Source organism: Rhincodon typus, chromosome 4, assembly GCF_021869965.1.
Source record: "Rhincodon typus isolate 14 chromosome 4, sRhiTyp1.1, whole genome shotgun sequence".
NCBI lineage: Eukaryota > Metazoa > Chordata > Chondrichthyes > Orectolobiformes > Rhincodontidae > Rhincodon > Rhincodon typus.
In genome coordinates, this window is record NC_063335.1 from 106,921,135 (window position 1) to 106,938,409 (window position 17,275).

The 17,275-nt window shown below is 45.5% G+C and overlaps 1 protein-coding gene across 1 annotated transcript in view; it reads left to right on the forward strand.

Annotated features, from left to right (window-relative positions):
• The first annotated feature begins 4,712 nt into the window (after window positions 1-4,712).
• LOC109914334 (microtubule cross-linking factor 1) overlaps window positions 4,713-17,275 on the forward strand; it is a 162,378-nt gene continuing 149,815 nt past the window's right edge. Inside the window, exon 1 of the mRNA XM_048596189.1 lies at window positions 4,713-6,149. Within this exon, the coding sequence (XP_048452146.1) occupies window positions 5,214-6,149 (936 nt within the window). The 5' untranslated portion in view covers window positions 4,713-5,213. The remainder of the gene's footprint in view (window positions 6,150-17,275) is intronic.

Sequence of the window (17,275 nt, forward strand, 5' to 3'; positions counted from 1 at the left end):
ACATTGCCAGAGAGAAATTCTTAGCTCATAGATCACTTTGAGAAAATGCCTTTTATGTGGTTATGATAATAATTATCTGTATAAATGTATTCAGAGTTATGATACATGCCCCTAGCAGACAAAACATAATACCAGGATAGTAAATTCTTAAAGTTAGTATTGGGTGCCAAAAGTTGAAACAATTTGTTTCACAGAGCTGTTATCAATGTATCCACTTTTCCTTTCCCCTCTTCCCACACTTGGTATTCCTTCTTCACCCGATCACAGACCAACACCTGAGTTGTTACACAAGCTGCTAGTGAGAAGTCAATAGTGGACTAACTCGTGGTATGGTAAATATAACATTTACAAATATCATGTAGAGTCATATGGTTTTACAGCATGGCCCATCATGCCCACATCTGTTATCAAATACCCATTTACTCTAATCCCATTTCACAGCACTTGGATTGTAGCCTTGAATACGATTACTTTTAATGTATTTATCTAACTACTTCATAAATGTTGTGATAGTTCCCGTCTCTACCCCCTCACCCCACCACCCCACCCCCAACCCTTTTCAGATAGTGAGCTCCAGACAACCACCACACTCTGGATGAAACATAGAAACATAAACGTAGAAACACATCCCCTTTAAACTTTCTGCTCTTTAACCTAAATCTATGTCCCTCACATTATTGACGTCTCCAGTAAGGGGAAAAGATCAGATGCCATGAGTTCATATCTCAGTTTTGCACAATAAAACCTCCATGATACCCCCAACTAGTGCTGTAACTTCTAGTGGAAGGAGCTATCAATTGGACAGAAGGCCAATGTGGAAAGAATCTTTTGGGTACATGAGATCACACATGGTGTCACATTAGGGTTTTACAGATCAACGCCATTGCAATAATGTGTAGGAATGGTTTTCACACAATTTAATGTTCATGTATTACCTGACCAGCTAAATGTCGTGATGTATATCCAGGATAAGTCTTAGGACTGTGTTTTACACATGCTTCTGCTGGGCCATCTTGAACAATTAGTTCAGTGTCCTTTTATCACCACAACCTCCTTTGCAATGGTGAGCTAAACCTTTAACAGCAGCTACATCACTCCACTTTGCTCTCCCTTGCCCCATATACTATTTATTTAAAGTATCTAATGGGGTCCATTGTGAAATTTTGTTCTGGCCATGCATTTAATGAAGTCTATTATGAAATTGTGCAACACTAATTTTGTTATGAATACAAAATCAAATCACACGGTGGTTCTAATAATGAAGCAGCAGTACAACAATGGTCATTACTCATCCAAAGGAAATTTGTATGTATTCAAGTGACACTTAATGCATATATAAGCGAATGTCACTGCAGCGTGAATTTCTTCCAGGAGTTCAGACTATGACCCTAAAAGGACACAAAGGGCCTCAAAATATACTGAGTGTTTATATTGGAAAGCAGACAGCTAAGATGTGATTTTCCATTGCATTGAATTGTACAATCAGTGCATAAATATGCACAAGTGTAAAAATAAAATTGTTTTAGATTCTTAGAGTTTTAAATCTACTTTGCATGGAGATTTGTTAGCTGAGCCACAACTGCCAAATGTCACCAAATCCAAAGCAGAATTTAATAAATTAACTTTCAAAAAACCTAACTCGAGGACATTACCTAGATAATTGTGCGCTGTTATCTTTCAGCTGCACATGCTCCTGGATCTCCATATCAAGTTCCTGTTGGGTTTTGCAGCTATTTAGTCTGGTTTTGACATTTTAAGTGTAAACCACAAATAAAGTTTACTGCAACATGTCCCAGAAACAAAGATTACAAACCTTGAAAACTCTGGCATGGAATTTGGATAGGGACAGGCTGCGGTTTCATCTGTTGAACAATGATTGTGGCAGCAGGGAATATTGAGGGAGCATTGTAGATGCTGCCTTTCGGACAAGAAATTGAAATGAAGATTTTGTCTTCCTGGTCTTCTGGGTGTCCTCAACATGGTCCTGCTATTTTGAAGAAGAGCTAGGAAGTGCTTCCCAGTGTTTTGGCTGATATTTATCCCTCAACCAACATTGTCAGTGGACTGGTTACCCACAGTCCCAGACTAATGTTCTGTGGATATGGATTTGAAGCCTGCGATAGCGGATGTTTAAATTTGACCTCAATTTTAAATATTAAGGAATCAAAAATAGCTTGTATAATGGCAACCTTGTAGCATTTGCCAATTTTCATAAAAACCCATCTGGCTCACTAATATGTCTTTGGGGAGGAAATTTACTGTCCTTACCTAGTCTGGCTTACATGTGACTTCAGACCCACAGCAATGTGGCTGACTCTTAACAGCCCTCTGAAATAGCCGAGCAAGTTACTCAGAACGAGAGCAATTATAGTTGGGCAATAAATGCTAACTTAGCTAGCAATGCTTACAGCCCAGGAACAAATATTTTACAAATATGTTTATTACCACATTGGTCTTTGTAGGAACTTGCAGTGTTCAAACTGTCTGTTGTGTTTCCTACACTACAATAGTAATCTCACTTTAAAAGTACTTGAGTGTGACAATGTGGTAATGTCACATTTCTAGTAATCCACAGCCCTGACTCCCTGACTGGGGCACCAGTGCAAATCCCACCATGGTACTTAAGATTCAATTAAGTAGTAATGTAATAATTACAGAAACATTGAGGTCTACAGCACAGAAAAAGACTCTTCAGCCCATTGAGTCCATGCCGATCAAAAGCAAGCACTCAACTCTCCATTATGGGTCATCTTAAGGATTAAAAATGCAGAAACTTGGTTTCAAATTAAAGTGAGCTAGAGCTTGCTAGTTTTTTTGCTGTATTATGGCCAGATGTGCTTATAAATAAGGTTTAAACATTTGACTTATCCAAGAGACTTGTAGAATAAGAAGATCCTGAGGTTATTACGGAGACAGTTGCTTGAGGATGGAGGAACTGAACCTGCTTTTCAACAGTCAGTAAATATAGGAAGGTTGATCAAACTCTGTCTGTTGGGTTTAACCAAAGAACTTGGTTATTTAACTTTAGAGATGCCTATTCTTGGACCTAAGGTTGTATTGGTACCTTTGATATTCAATTTATATTCTTTATAAGGCACGCAGCCTGAGGGATTTTATAGTTTCTAGCTGCTCTAGGTACTATGGCTGAAAAGTATAGGTAGTGTGGATCTTTCCCCATTGCACCTCTGTTGCAGCTGCCGAAAGCTTTAGTGCTTATTGAATCCCTACAGTGTGGAAGTAGGCCATTCAGCCCACCAAGCCCATACTGACAATCCTACCCATTCTTGTCCCATAACCCTGCAGCTCCCATGGCTAAATCATCTAACCCACATATCCTTGGACACTATGGGCAATTTAGCACAGCCAATCTACCTAACTTGCGCATCTTTGGACTGTGGGAGGAAATTGGAGCACCCAGCAGAAACCCACACAGACACGGGGAGAACGTACAAACAGACAGTTGCCTGAGGGTGGAGTCGAGCCCAGGTCCCTGCCACTGTGAGGCAGCAGTGCTAACCACTGGTGCTAGATCCTTAGATCAGTCTGCAACACTCAGTTGAGGATGAATGTTTGCTCCAGAAAACCAACAAGTTTTAGGCAGATCAAAGAGCATTTTTCACGGAGTTGATGATCCTCTGGGTACAATGGATGATTGTCACAATGTGTGACCTGGGAACAGCATGGACAGCACAGTGTTCTGCATTATGGAACTGTGGGCATGAACCTCGACAAAAACCATACATCTCCCTCCAGACTTCTTTGCATGCAAGTCACTTTGCAGGCACTGTGTGTGAACTCTACCCTATATGTTGAGAAGCTCAGCAGCAGGAGCATGAAAGGATTCTGCCTGACTGAACATTTCAAGCCTGGTAATTATTGGGTAGCATGATACTGCCTGCATCACTTTGAAAGAGTGTGGTTTAATCATGCATCATGGTCCCCTAGCTATTGTCAGGAGCTATCAAATGTACCCCATCACATGGTTACAGTTGCAAACTCTTGTTGTGGGTATTCTTGGGGCATTGTGTAATTTCCTGCTTTATAAAAACTGAAGTGTATTCAAGGTCGAGATTAGGTATACTTAAGCCTGAGAAAGACAGTTTTTTTTTATTCAGTGCATGAATCGGGGGTTATGGGGTAAAAGGCAGGAAAATGGAGTTGAGGATTATCAGATCAACCGTGATCTCAGTGTATAGCGGAATGAACTCGATGGGTTGAATGGCTTACTTCTGCCGTGGTCTTATCCATCTACATAGGGCTAATTCACGACCACTGGACAACTCATTAGCGCTCTGTGTCCAACAGAGTACTTTTGAAGAGCAGTAACCAATACAATGTGGGAAACCAGGCTGTCAAGTTTGCAGAGAACAAACTCTCACCCAGATAACCTGTCTTTGTGACCGTAACTGAGGGATTAAAATTGCCCAGGATGAAGGGGAGGGCGTTCAAAAAGTGTTAAAAAATTATTCTTTTTTTAAATGTGATTTTTTTTCTCTCTCTTCTGGCTTGCAAGTGGCTTGCAGAGATCAATTTTAATTAAAACTGGAATGATTGTCTGCCCTTAATGATGGCTCTTATCAAAACAAACGATAGACGGCTCTCCTGCAACAACAAACAAACATATTCAACATTCAGTTTCACGCATATAAACAGCAAACGGTTTGTTCCTTGGGTTTACACGCACGCACAACGATGCAAACTGCTGGCTGTATTTACTACATCAGATCAGGCTGCTGATGCCCCCTTTACATAGAGGGGTCTGGCTTGGATAGACACGCATGCGTTCAGCTACTGGCGTCAGCCGAGGCTGCAGTTTTTTTTCATTTTTTTTTTCCTCTCTCTCCGTCTTAATCAGGTCGGGAGCAGAGAGGGGGGAAAGGAGAGAGGAGAAAAGCCAGGTATGGAGAAAACCTAACCCCATAAGCAGAGGAGAGGAGAGATTTCGCTACATTAGGCACCAGGATCGGTGTAAATAAGAGAGGGCAAGGAAATGGCCATTCACTCCCATTTGCAAATTTCTGGGTTGGTGTGTGCCGGGTTTTAAATACAATTGGATCCGGGCTGTCAGCAACACTTGAGAGGGGAGGTGGGGGTGAGAATCACAATAACTGAAGGAGGAGTGATGCCCACAGAAAGGGAGAGAGGGGTAGCCGGTGTGTTTTTGCAAGGCTGCTCGGCGGAGACTGCAGGATCTTAAGAGGATCACGGCGGGGATGGAGACGGTCAATGGGAGCCCTGAGATCCAGCAGCAGCAGTGCGTGGAGAAGAAGCGGCTGAACAGAGCTCCTTCCCCGGCCAGACCCCTGAAGGATCTTCACTGCCGAGCGTCCTCCGCTGCCAAGCTCTGCCTGCCCCCCAAACCCGGGGTGTTACCGCCGCCTTCGTCCCCGACCCTTCCTCTCTCCAAACCTCAGCTGCAGCCCCCACATCAGCAACACGTCCCCGGGTTGCTGCTAGCTGCTCACGGCCGACTCACCAGGAGGAGCGGAGTCCTGGGGGGCGGTAAGGACAAAACCTCGGCCGGGGGGAAAGCGGGTGTCCCCTCTGCCAAGTCTCCCCTGTCCGCCCCCCACTTAGCCAAGAGGCTCTCCAGCTCCAAGGGACACCAGGAGAAAGGCAGACACCACCATCAGGAACAGCAGCACCAGCTCAGAAAAGTCAAGAAATGCCTCCTGATCGAGCCCAGCCCTGGGCTGTCATCAACGACAGCGACCCAGGCTCCGTCCCCCTCTCCCCTCGCCAAGACCAGCCATACCGATAGCAGCTCCGATCTGTCCGACTGCGCTTCCGAGCCTCTGTCCGACGAGCAGCGCCCGGCCCCCGGGGAGCTGGCCACCACCAGCGACGCCGAGTCCGGTACCGGCTCCAGCGACGCCGAGAGCGGGAGGAGATGCCGAGAGAGCCAGCAGCAGCAGGCAGCCGGCGGAGCGCCGCTTACCCCCGAGCAGCAGCAGCGCCGGTCCCCGGCTCAAGGCAGCAATGCCACTGATGGAGAGCACGGGCCCGGGGCCGCCAAAGCCAGGCAAGAGTCGCGGGCTGGCAAGTTCTCCAGTCCGGCCGCTGAGGCTCAGGAAAGCGCTGGGAGGTCGCTGCACCAGGAGCTGCTCAGAGAGATTGAGGAGCTCCGCTCGGAAAACGACTATCTTAAGGTGAGAGAGAGATAGAGACAGTGCTCAGACGTTGCTCACTGCCGCTAACATTACCTTCCTGTGTCTCCTCTCTCCTACATTATTTCTCACCACCAAAATCCTCCCATTTATAACAGGTTTGATTATTGCATTCATCTCTTCAGTGTCACTAAAATTATTTGATATGTTTATTTTATATGATTGTGTTTTGCTTTCTAGTTCCTTCAGTGTTACCACTAACGTCCCCTTCACGATTTCCCCACTTGGACTTGAACATGATCTTGAGTTCTGACGGACCCGAAACGCTAACTCTGTTTTCTCCTCCACAGATGCTGCCAGACCTGCTAAGCTTTTCCAGCAACTTTGTTTTTGTTCATGATTTTGAGCTTAGTCCGCTAATTATTTTTAAGATTTATGATCCCCAATGACAGTAGTTTTAAATCTCGTCCCTTTCCAAACGAAGATATACGATCTGCCAATTATGATCTTAAATTTAATCCCTTTTTAAATTGAATATTCTTCCGTCGTATATGATCCCCAATTACAATTTTAAATTTCGTCCCTTTTTTAAAAAAAATTATGATAAATGATCTCAATCTTAAATTTAGTCCACTTTAGTTGAAGATTCCCTCATATATGATCTCCAATTGCAAGTTTAAATTTGGTGCCGTTTTTATGATACATACGGTACACATTTCGCCCCTTATTTTGTTAAGACCCATTCATTTGTGATCTCTCCGTCCCCAGTTTGATTTGAACGGAATCCTCTTCATTATTTTACAATTATGACGGTGCGTTGCTTGCCGGCTGTAAAATATTTGTCGGGGGGGGGGGGGAAAGTGTTTTGTTTTAATCTGCTGAGAATACAGTTCGGTGAGAAATAGAGGTTCATAAGTAGTGTGCTTCGCTCTGCTGCCCCTCCACTCGGCGCTTCTTTATTTTTAACGCTGCGGGATCTGGTTTCAAAGAGAACCATCTATCCTGTCACATTCACACAGATTCGAAATGAGCCAACAGGAGATGTCTGGCGGATTAAGGGCTGGCTGTGAAGAGAGCGTCACTGAGCTCTGGTTGGATAACCACTTTTCTGACTCGCTTCTTAAAAGATAGCGGTTGCCGGAGGGATAAATAATAAGCATTTTGGGTTTTTTTTTGAAGGAGGGCGTTGAGCAAAAAAAAGCAGTTGGAGGTAGTTTTACTGGTAGTTTTTTTAATGAGCATTTTTTGAATGTTGGAATGAATGGTGAGGCGCACACACACATACGCAGACCCTCATCCTAATGGGGGCGCCCAATGTGTGCACGTTGCAAACTGTAACGAAAACAAAGTTGCTGGAAAAGCTCAGCAGGTCTGGCAGCATCTGTGGAGGAGAAAACAGAGTTAACGTTTTGGGTCCGGTGACCCTTCCTCAGAACTGTGTAAGATAGTCACTCGAACGTAGAGAGTCATGGTGTGGAGGTGTCGGACTGGACTGCGCAAAAGGTCAGAAGTCCCACCACACCAGGTTATAAAAACCGAAAGAACTGCGGATGCTGTAAATCAGGAACAAAAACAGAAGTTGCTGGAAAAGCTCAGCAGGTCTGGCAGCACCCCGGAAGAAAAGATCAGATTCAATGTTTCGGGTTCGGTGACCCCTCCCCACAACTGATTGCAACGCTCCCAAAGCTTGTGATTTCAAATAAACCTGTTGGACTATAATCTGGTGTCTGACTTCTGCACTTAGAGAATCATAGAGATGTACGACATGTAAACAGGCCCTTCAGTCCAACTCATCCATACTGACTAGCTATCCTAAATTAATGTAGTGCCATTTACCAGCATTTGGTCCATATCCCTCTCAACCCCTCCTATTCATATACCAATCTAGATACCTTTGAAATGTTGTAATTGTACCAGCCTCTGCCACTTCCTCTGGCAGCTCATTCCACAGACTCACCACCCCCTGAGTGAAAAAGTTGCCCCTTAGGTCCCTTTTAAATCTTGCCCCTCTCACCTTCAACCTGTGCTCTCTAGTTTTGGACTCCCCTACCCTGGGGACATGACCTTGGCTATTCACCCTATCCATGCCCCTCATGACCTTATAAATCTCTATAAGGTCACCCATCAAAATAGTCCCGGACTATTCAGCCTCTACTTTTGGTGCATACATTTTGATGGTGGTCACTAGGAAAGTAGTGGTACAGCAAACGTGTGCCAGAAACTCAAAAATCCGAAAGTGTTTGTGTTAGGATTGAACCCCTTTGTCAGTAACTTAGCAGAAAAAAAGCACCTCACTCTCTGCCTCACTGAATTGCACTGAGCAGCTTTAAGTTGCACTTGCATGGGCAACATAAACAAGAAATTGTCAGGTCATTTTGAAACAATACCTTTTAATGATGTGAGATGTGTTCATCGCTGCCAGTCAGATCAAGAGACGACACAGTGTGGAGCTGGAGGAACACAGCAGGCCAGGTAGCATCAGAGAAGCAGAAATTTTCTGAAGAAGGGTCCCGACCGGAAACGTCAACTTTCCTGCTCCTCTGATACTGCCTGGCCTGCTGTGCTCCTCCAGCTCCACACTGTGTTATCCCTGACTCCAGCATCAGCAGTTCTTACTGTCTCTGTGCCAGTCAGATCAATTTTTTTTTAGAAAAAGTAATTCATGGGCTGCGGGCATTGCAGATTGGGCCAACATTTATTGTTTTAAAAACAACTTTATTGTAACTAACACCAGCTCCAACAGACAAAAGCAAATCTTAAACTTTGTATTAAGGAATGGTTCTCGAAGGGAGATAGTCGACCGGAAGGACTTTGTGCAATGTTGGAGGCTGAGGACCTGGGTCAGGGAGAACAGATGGGGTGCTGAAGTAGAGGGGTTTGTTTCCTGAGGTACTACTGTCCAGCTGCATCTGGACCACTCTCATTCTTACTTTGCTTCCTCAATGTGAGCTACATCCCAGCTTGCTGGCCGTGGAATCACTGCTATCATGTGTGGAGAATCTGTCCACGGACTGCCCCAGGCTTGAGCTTGCTTTTGGAGGGCTTGCTGTTGAGCCAGGCCTGCAGGCTGAGTAGTGTCAGGCAAAGTGGTCCAAGGTCCACATCCAGAATTGCCCAGGGAACAGCAGGCACAGCACTGAGCTGCATGGTGGTTCAGTGGCTAGCACTGCTGCCTTGCAGTACCAGGGACCTGGGTTCTGTCCCAGCCTTGGGTGACTGTCTGTTTGGAGTTTGCACGTTTTCCCCATGTCTGTGTGGTTTTCCTCCAACAGTTCAAAGATGTGCAGGTTAGGTGGATTGGCTGTGCTAAATTGCCCCTAGTGTGTAGGGATGTGGTGGCTAGGTAGATTTAGCCATGGGAAATGCAGTGTTCTAGGGTGGGGGTGGGTGGGTCTGGGCACAGTGCTCCTCAGAGGATTGGTGTGGACTCAATGGGCTGAATGGCCTGCTTTCACACTGCGGGGATTCTATCATTTGTCTGTATCTAACTGCTGTGGAGAAGCTGATTGGGAGCCACATTCTTGAATGGCTGTATCCTTTGGGGTATAGATACACCCACAGTGCTATTGAGGAGGGAGTTACAGGATTTTGACCCACCAGCAGTTAAGAAATGGTAATATAATTCCAAGTATCCTCGGCTTTTGTTTAAAGGGACATATCTACAAGTGCAAGGGCTTGAACTTGTATAAGACACTTGTTAGAGCTCTGTTGGAGTAGTGCATACTTTTGGAAAGAAGAAGGCTGAGAAGAGATTTGGTAGAGGTTTTCAAAATCATAAGCAGGCTAAATAAAGTAGATAGGGAGAATTTGTTCCCGATCATAAAAAGGATCAAGAATGAGAGAATGTAGATTTAAAGTGATTAGCAGAAGGAGCAAATATGATGTGAGAAATAACTTTTTCTTACAACAAATGGTTAGAGTCTCGAATGGACTACTTTGGAAATGTGATAGAGGTAGGTTCAGTGGAGGCAGCCAAGAGGACATTTGGTTACTTGCATGCAAATAATGTGCAAAGATATGGGAAGAAAACAGCATAAATCTGACCCCACTACGAAGGATATATTTCCCTCCCCACCCTTATCTGCCTTCCGGAGGGATCGCGCTCTCTGCAACTCCCTCGTCCGCTCCACACTCCCCACTAGCCCCACCACCCCCGGCACCTTTCCCTGCAACCATAGGAAGTGCTACACCTGCCCCTACTCCTCCCCCCTCACCTCCATCCCAGGCCCCAAAAAAACCTTCCACATCAGACAGATGTTCACCTGCACATTCGCCAATGTGGCCTATTTTATCCTCTGTTCCCGATGTGGCCTCCTCTACATCAGTGAGACAAAGCGGAAGCTCGGAGACCACTTTGTAGAGCACCTGCGCTCAGTTTGCGACAAATGACAACATCTCCCAGTCGCGAAGCATTTCAACTCCCCCTCCCACTCCCTAGACGACATTTCCATCCTGGGCCTCCTCCAGTGTCACAACGACGCCACCCAGAAACTGGAGGAGCAGCACCTCATGTTCCACCTTAGAAGCCTACAACCCAATGTGGACTTTACTAGCTTCAAAATCTCCCCACCCCCCGTCCTCATCCCATGACTAACCCTCCCTCTCATCCCCACCTCCTTGACCTGACACAACCTGTCCATCTTCTCTCCCACCTATCTGCTCTTCCCACCAATCCCCACCACTACCTACCTGCTATGACCATCCCACCTACATCTCCCAGCCCAAAACCCCCCTCTCTATTTATTTCAGAGCCCTCTTCCCCTCCCCCATTTCTGAAGAAGGGTCCTGACCCGAAACGTCAGCTTTCCTGCTCCTCTGATGCTGCCTGGCCTGCTGTATTCCTCCAGCTCCATGCTGTGTTATCTCTATTAGCATACCAGGTAGTGATGCTCCTTTGAAGAGCTAGTGCAGAGATGATTGGCCAAATAGCCTGTTCTACACCATAACATATCTTGATTCTATGAAATCAAGATGGTGTGTGGCTTGGAGGGGAATTGCGAGTGGCTGTGTTTCCATTGAAATAGTTGCCCTTGTCCTTCCAGATGATAGTGATGTTGGGTACTGTATAGAGAGCCTTGTTGAATTGCTGCAGTACATCATGTAGGTGGCACGCACTGCTGTGACTGTATCAGTGGTGGAGGGAGTTCAAGTTTAAGTTGGTAGATGGGTTGTCAATCAAGTGTGCTAGCTTGCTAGATAATGTTGAGCTTGTTGAAGCTTGTTGAAGCTTCACGATTGCAGGCAAGTGGGGAGTATTCCATTACCCTCCTGACCAGTGTTCATTCTAACTTCTTTCTTCTGCGTGGATTTCGGAGCTTCATGCATGGCATTGATATATGGAATCAGAAGTCATTGCTGTGATCTGTGTTGCCATGCCGACTGCCATGTTCAGAATGTTGAGGTTGCAGTCCTGACAGTGTCTTGTAGATGGTGGACAGGACTTTGGGATTCAGGAGTTACTTGCTGCACGATTCTAGTCTCATACCTGCCCTTGTTATCACAATAGTTATTTAGCTAGCCCAGTTCAGTATCAGGGGAATGTTGATGGTAGGGAACTCAGATGATAATGCCATTGCGTATCAAAGGGCGATAGGTGAATTCTCTCTTGTTGAATGTGGTCTTTGCCTGACACTTATATATTATGAATGTTACTTGCTAATTATTGATCCAACTCTGAATGTTGTACAGGTCTTTGAGGAACTTCCTCAATGTCCAAGGAGTCAGGCATTGTACTGAACGTTTTGCGAATTTGCTGCCTCATTAGTGAACATTCCCACCTCTGAACTCAGACAGAGGGCAGCTCATTGGTGAAGCAACTGTAGATGATTGGATCATGCTTCCTTGAGAAACTCCTGAAGTGGTGCAACAGTTGTGATTTGTCACGCGCTGATATTATTGACCTCCAACAATCACAATCCTTTTCCCTTGTACTATGTATCACTCAAACCAATCAAGTGTTTTTCTGGAGTGGAGTGAATTGAATTGGCTGAAGACTGGCATCTCTGATGCACGAGACCGCAAGAGGGAGCTGAGAAGGATCATCCACTCACCACTTCAGGCTAAATCCTTGTGTATGCTTCAGCCTTGTCTTTTGCACAGATGTGTTGGACACTCTCATCATTGAACTTGGGGATATTTATGAAGTCTCCTCCACGCAGAGAGTTTAAATTTCCACTGTCATTCATGACTGGACGTGACAGAACTGCAAGCTTAGAACTGATCCGATAGTTGTGGGCTTGCTTATCTGTGTCCACCACTTGCTGCTTATACCATTCGACATGCAAGTAATCCTGTTTTGTAGCTTCACCTTGTTGACACCTCATTGTTAGGTACGCCTGGTGCTGTTCCTGGCATGCTGTCCTCCAATCTCCATGCGCCCATTGGCTGACGGTGATGGTAGAGTAGGGAATATGGCAATCCATGAGGCTGCTGATTTTGGATGAATACAATTCTGCTGATGATGGCCTAGAGCATTTCATGGATTTCCAGTTTTGAGGTGTTAGATCAGTTCAAAGTCTTCATATTTAGCATGGTGAAGACAAGACTTTGTCTCTGCAAGGACAGCGTAGTGATCAATCCTACCAATAGCCTTGTGGTCAGATGGATCTGCGATAGGCAGATTGGTAAAGATAAGGTCAAGTATGTTTTTCCCTCTTGTTGGCCACTTGATGCTGGCATGGTGAAGCAGTGATATCATAGAAACATGGAAAGTAAGAGCAGAGTGGGCCATTTGGCCCCACAAGCTGCTCCATGTTTTAATATGATTACAGCTAATTCTCTGTCTCAATGCTATATTCTCGCTTTTCCCCCATTCCTCTTAATACTTTTCATTTAGAAAAAACTATCTCTTTCTTGAAAATATTTCTGTGACTTGGCCTCCAGAGTCCTCTACGATAGAGAATTCCACAGGCTCACTACCCTTTGAGTGAAGAAATGTTTCATCATCTCGGTCCTAAAAGGTCTATCCTATATCCTGAGACTGACTCGTTGTTCTAGACTTCCCAATCAGGGAAAACATCCTCCAAGTATCTAGTCCAATCAGCCTTTTTGGAACTTTAAGTAGATCCCTCTCATCCTTCTAAACTCTAGTGAATACAGACTGAGTCGAACCAATCCCCTGCACCCCCCCTATAGGCTAGTCCTGCTATTCCTGGTATTGGCCCAGTAGACGTCTGCTGCACTCCCTCTGTGGCAAGTGTATCCTTTATCAGTAGGAAGACCAAGACAGGGCTCCACGTGTGTTTTCGTCAAGGTTCTGTGAAAATGCAGTAAGACGTCCCTACATCTGAACTCAAATCGTCTTACAATGAAGGCTTATATGCCATTTACCTTCCTAATTGCTTGCTGCACCTGCCTATTTATTTCTATTGACTGGTGTACACGGACCAGTACATCAAGACTTTGATTCAATGGCAAATCCGTCCTGCGCGTATATCACTGTGCCTCCAGCTCTGGTCTGTCTGTCCTGACAGAGGGACAGGACACGCCTAGGCATGGTGACACTGATGTCTAGCATATACCCTGCAAGGTATAATTCCATGAGTATGACAACCTCAGGCTATCGATTGACTAGTCAGGTCTTCTGATTTTAGTAAGGAGGACTTTGCAGAGTTGATGACGCTGTGTGTGTGTGTAGTTGTTATTTCCAGTGTGTTGTTCGTGGTTTGTCTCATTTCATTCCTTTTCTCAAACTTTGTCATGATTTACTAAGTCATTTCAGAGGCCATTTAAGAAGCAACTACAATGCTATGGGTCAGGAGTCACGTGTAGGCCAGACCAGGTAAGGATGGCAGAATTTCCTTCCCTAAAGGACACTAATGAACCAGATGAGTTTTTCCAACAACTGATAATGGTTTAATGGTCACCATTAGACCAGCGATTGCTTTTCTCTAGTTTCCAATTTTATTAATTAAATTCACATTTGATCATCTTAAATGATGGCATTTGAATCTAGGTTCTGAGAACATTAACCTAAGTCTTTGGAATACTAAGATACTAAGAATACTTTGGAATTCCCTCAACAACTTCTCTTTCAACTCCACTCATTTTCTTCAGGTAAGAGAGGTTGCCATGGGTACCCGCACAGGCCCTAGTTATGCCTGTCTCTTCGTGGAGTAGTGGAACATTCCTTGTTCCAGTCCTATTCCGGCCTCCACCCACAACTCTTTCTCCGTTACATTGATGATATCGTCGGTGCTGCTTTCCTCTCTCATCTGGAATTGGAAAACTTCATCAATTTCGCCTCCAATTTCCACCCTGCCCTCACTTTCACCTGGTCTATCTCTGACTCCTCCCTTCCCTTCCTCGACATTTATGTTTCCATTTCTGGGGATAGACTGGCCACTAATATCCATTACAAACCCACTGACTCCCACAGCTACCTGGACTATACATCCTCACACCCCACTTCCTGTAAAGACTCCATCCCATTCTCTCAGTTCCTCCGTCTCCGTCCCATATGTTCAGATGAGGCCAACTTCGACAAGGGAGCCTCCGAAATGTCCACCTTCTTCCTCAACTGAAGTTTCCCCAGCTCCGTTGTTTACAGGGCCCTCATCCAGGTCCGACCCATCTCCCGCACTTCCACCCTCACCCCTTCTCTTCCCTCCCACAACAGCGATAAGGTTCCCCTTATCCTTACCTACCATCCCACCAGCATCTACATCCAGAAGACCATCAGACGTCATTTCCGCCACCTCCAGCAAGATGCCACCACCAGACACATATTCCCCTCCCCTCCCTTGTCCACCTTCCGCAGGGACCGTTCCCTCCGGGACACCCTGGTCCACAGTTCCTTCACCCCCAACACCTCCCCACAGCCCTACGGCACCTTCCCCTGTAACCAGCGAAGGTGCAACACCTGCCCATTTACCTCCTCCCCCCCCCAGTATCCAAGGGCCCAAACATACCTTCCAGGTGAAACCACACTTCACCTGCACTTCCCAGAATTTAGTCTACTGCATTCGCTGCTCACAATGTGGTCTCCTCTACATTGGGGAAACGAAGCATAGACTTGGCGACAGTTTTGCAGAACATCTACGTTCTACTCGCAAAAAAGACCCTGAACTACCTGTTGCCTGCCACTTCAATGCACCACCCTGCTCCCTGGCCAACATCTGTCTCTGGCTTGCTGCAGTGTTCCAGTGAAGCCCAACGCAAGCTGGAGGAACAACACCTCATTTTCCGCTTGGGGACCCTACAGCCCTCCGGACTCAATATTGAGTTCAATAATTTTAGGGCCTAAACTCTCCCATGTCCCAGCCCCCCACCCCACACACCAGGCCTTGTTACCACAGCCTGCCATTACACACCCGCTGTTGTAACAGTCCCCATTAACAACTACTCACCCTCCCAGCCTGATCGTTAGCAACTCCTTTGTCTGTGAAGGGTCTAGGCCCGAAACGTCAGCCTCTCTGCTCCTATGATGCTGCTTGGCCTGCTGTGTTCATCCAGCCCTGCACCTTGTTGTCTTTCTCTCTCTTTGGGCTCTATCCTATTGTTTACTCCCTACCCCACCCACCTTCTTATTTTCTGCGGATAAACTGACATTTTTCCAGCCACTATCAGTTCTGAGGAAGGGTCACCGGACCCGAAACGTTAACTCTGTTTTCTCCTTCACAGATGCTGCCAGACCTGCTGAGCTTTACCAGCAGCTTTGTTTTTGTTTTTTGGAATGCTAGTCCACTGACAATATCACTACCACCAAAGGGTCTTTAAAAAGAAATTAACTCCGCCTCTTCGACCTGTCTGTTTCCTCTCCACCTATCCTCTCCTCTATCCATCTTCTATCCGCCTCCCCCTCTCTCCCTATTTATTTCAGAACACCCTTCCCCTCCCCCATTTCTGATGAAGGGTCTAGGCCCGAAACGTCAGCCTTTCTGCTCCTATGATGCTGCTTCGCCTGCTGTGTTCATCCAGCTCTGCACCTTGTTGTCTCTAACTTCTGCACTCTGTCCTTTATTTCCTTTTGCAGTCTTTCTGACCCTCTTTCTTTATTTTTCTTTAATACCTGATTTGACATTGAATCTACCCACTTCTGTATGCCATTTCGATCTCAGTTCTTGTACTGTCTAGTTCCTAACACCTCTGTCTGACTGATTGTGGAGATACACAGTTATTTACTCTTATCACTCACATAAAGGAAGCCTAGTTTTCCCTTCCTGCAATGTTATCAGCTCGCAGGTTCCTCACACAAACTATTTAACAATCAGAACATGCCAAGAGAAAATGAATTAGTGGCAGACGCCATTTAGCTGCCCTGCGACAGACGGTTTTGACCTAGTGATGATAAAAAAGAAAATCACATGGAGTGTCTGTCTGGGTGATGCATATCCCTGTCGACAAGGTGACAGTTTGCTACAAGTCAGTTAATGCCCCAACTCTGTGTTCCTTATTAGCCAGCTGGGGCCACAGTAATATCACACTCACATTCCAGATAATAATGAGTGACTTTATATCATCTGTATGTATTGCTGCGCAGTGTACTGAGCCCACTGGACTTTTCTAATAGTATTCTGGCTAGATGACTGGTCTCCTCACAAAGCTCTCACAACAAAAGCTTATTCATATTCCGCCAGGGTCATTTACATATCCTTTGTTATGGAGTCTGCAGGAGATAGCGCCCCTCATCTTTATATTGGAGCATGAAACAGCCATTTGTGGCCACTCTGGATGCTCAGACCTGGTTCATAATCAACACTGCATTGTTTCTGTTTATTGTATATAAACAGATCTAGAATGTTGGGAAGTGCTAACTTTCAATTCACACAAAACTGCTTAATTCTTAGTTTGCAGCATTGGTTTGTAGCCCCAGATTGGGTTGTAAAAAAAAACATATTCAAAAGAGTTTTTTGTTCAGATACATTTTCAAAAAATAACTCTTCTGTTGCCAGTGGCTGGATTCCAGATTTTGCTGGAGTGACTCCAGTCTTGATGTATTCGGCCTGGTGCTCTGCTGCACACACAGTTTGTATGATTGTGTTGCCTACATGTGCCGAATATCTATTTATACACTGTAATATGTACCAGAGCATGTGTGTGTGACCACATAGACATATGGATGGAGATAGTAGGAACTGCAGATGCTGGAGAATCTGAGATAACAAGGTGTAGAGCTGGATGAACACAGCAGGCCAAGCAGCATCAGAGGAGCAGGAAGGCCGACATTT